Source organism: Myzus persicae, unplaced genomic scaffold (genome assembly GCF_001856785.1).
Source record: "Myzus persicae strain clone G006 unplaced genomic scaffold, MPER_G0061.0, whole genome shotgun sequence".
Taxonomy (NCBI): Eukaryota; Metazoa; Arthropoda; class Insecta; order Hemiptera; family Aphididae; genus Myzus; species Myzus persicae.
In genome coordinates, this window is record NW_019103336.1 from 1 (window position 1) to 1,495 (window position 1,495).

The following is a 1,495-nucleotide window of genomic DNA, read 5'->3' on the forward strand; positions in this document are numbered from 1 at the left end:
CTCCGCGAAAAAATTGACATTTTAGATTACCGTAAAAACAACGGAAACGTAGGAATTCGTGTACTCGCAGAAAAGTTTCAAGTTGGAAAAACACAGATCGCGGATATTGTTTCTAACACAGAAGAAATTTATAAAGCGTGGGTTGAAAATGGAAATGAAGAACGAAAATTAACGAAACTAAGAAAATGTGAAGGCAGTGTGATTGATAAAGAACTTTTGGTCTGGTTTAGCAAAACTCGAGAAAAAAATTTACCAATTTCCGGACCAACAATACAAGAAAAGGCTAAACAACTTGCTGAAGTTCACGGATTAAACGACTTTAAAGCTTCAAACGGGTGGCTAGAAAAATTTCGAAAAAGGCATAACATTTCGTTTAAATCTATCTGTGGGGAAGCTTCAGCCGTTGATAGAATAGCTGTTGATGACTGGAAGAAAAAATTGCCAAACATAATCGATAAATATGAAAAGCGAGACATCTTCAATGCCGACGAGACTGGACTTTTTTTTAGAGTTCTACCCAATAAAACTATGGCATTTAAAAATGAAACGTGCAGTGGTGGAAAATTTTCAAAAGAGCGGTTGACTGTGCTATTGTGCTGTAATATAATAGGTGAGTTTGAACGTCCTCTCATCATAGGTAAGGCAAAACGACCGCGGGCTTTCAAAAAATTAGACGTAAATAAATTTCCCGTTGACTGATGTTGGAATAAAAAGGCCTGGATGACGACACAGATTATGACAGACTGGCTCATGAAATTCGATAAACAAATGATTAAAAGTCAAAGAAAAGTACTACTTTTTGTCGACAATGCAGCTCCTCATCCCCATCTTAAACTGAAAAATGTCGAGCTAGTCTTTTTTCCCCCAAATATGACGTCTCACTGCCAACCTTTGGACCAGGGCATAATCCAACAATTTAAAAAGCTCTATTGTAAGCAATTGTTACAAAAAGCTGTTGCTGATTTGGATGCTGGAGAATCTAGCGCTATAAATGTTTTGGACGCTGTGTATTGGGTGGCTTCTGCTCAAGCCCAAATCAAGCCTGAAACTGTAAAAAAATGCTTCTTGCGATGTGGTTTCAGTCACCAAGTCGATGAACAATTAGAACAAACAATTGATACTGGAGAACAATCCGTAATAGATAGAGAACTTTTAGCTCTCATCACACTGATCGACAGCAGTGTTGAAGTAGAGACATATTTTGAATTAGACAAAATCATTTCCACTCCGACACCAATCTAACGGGCACCGATGATCCTGATGAGCCCGATGAGCCCGAAAATGAGGAAGAAGACGAGCCTGCAGAAGCAGAAACTTCAAAATATCAAATTACAAGTTTACAGGATGCTTTGTCTGCTGTAAAGAGCGTAAGTCATTTCATTTCATCAATAGAGGTAAAGAGCAATTCTATTTTTACTTCTGCTGTAACATTAGCGAATGATATTACTAATGAGATTGTACAGAGACGGTGTAATTATAAACAGACAAAGCTCAC

At 37.7% G+C, this 1,495-nt stretch overlaps 1 protein-coding gene across 1 annotated transcript; it reads left to right on the forward strand.

The window, feature by feature from the left end:
* Positions 1-52: 52 nt before the first annotated feature.
* On the forward strand, positions 53-699 carry LOC111034327 (tigger transposable element-derived protein 6-like; the record flags this gene model as incomplete). Its single annotated transcript, XM_022315482.1, has 1 exon — positions 53-699. A coding segment is annotated over one exon (647 nt), but the record flags the coding sequence as incomplete, so codon positions are not given.
* Between the last annotated feature and the right edge of the window lie 796 nt (positions 700-1,495).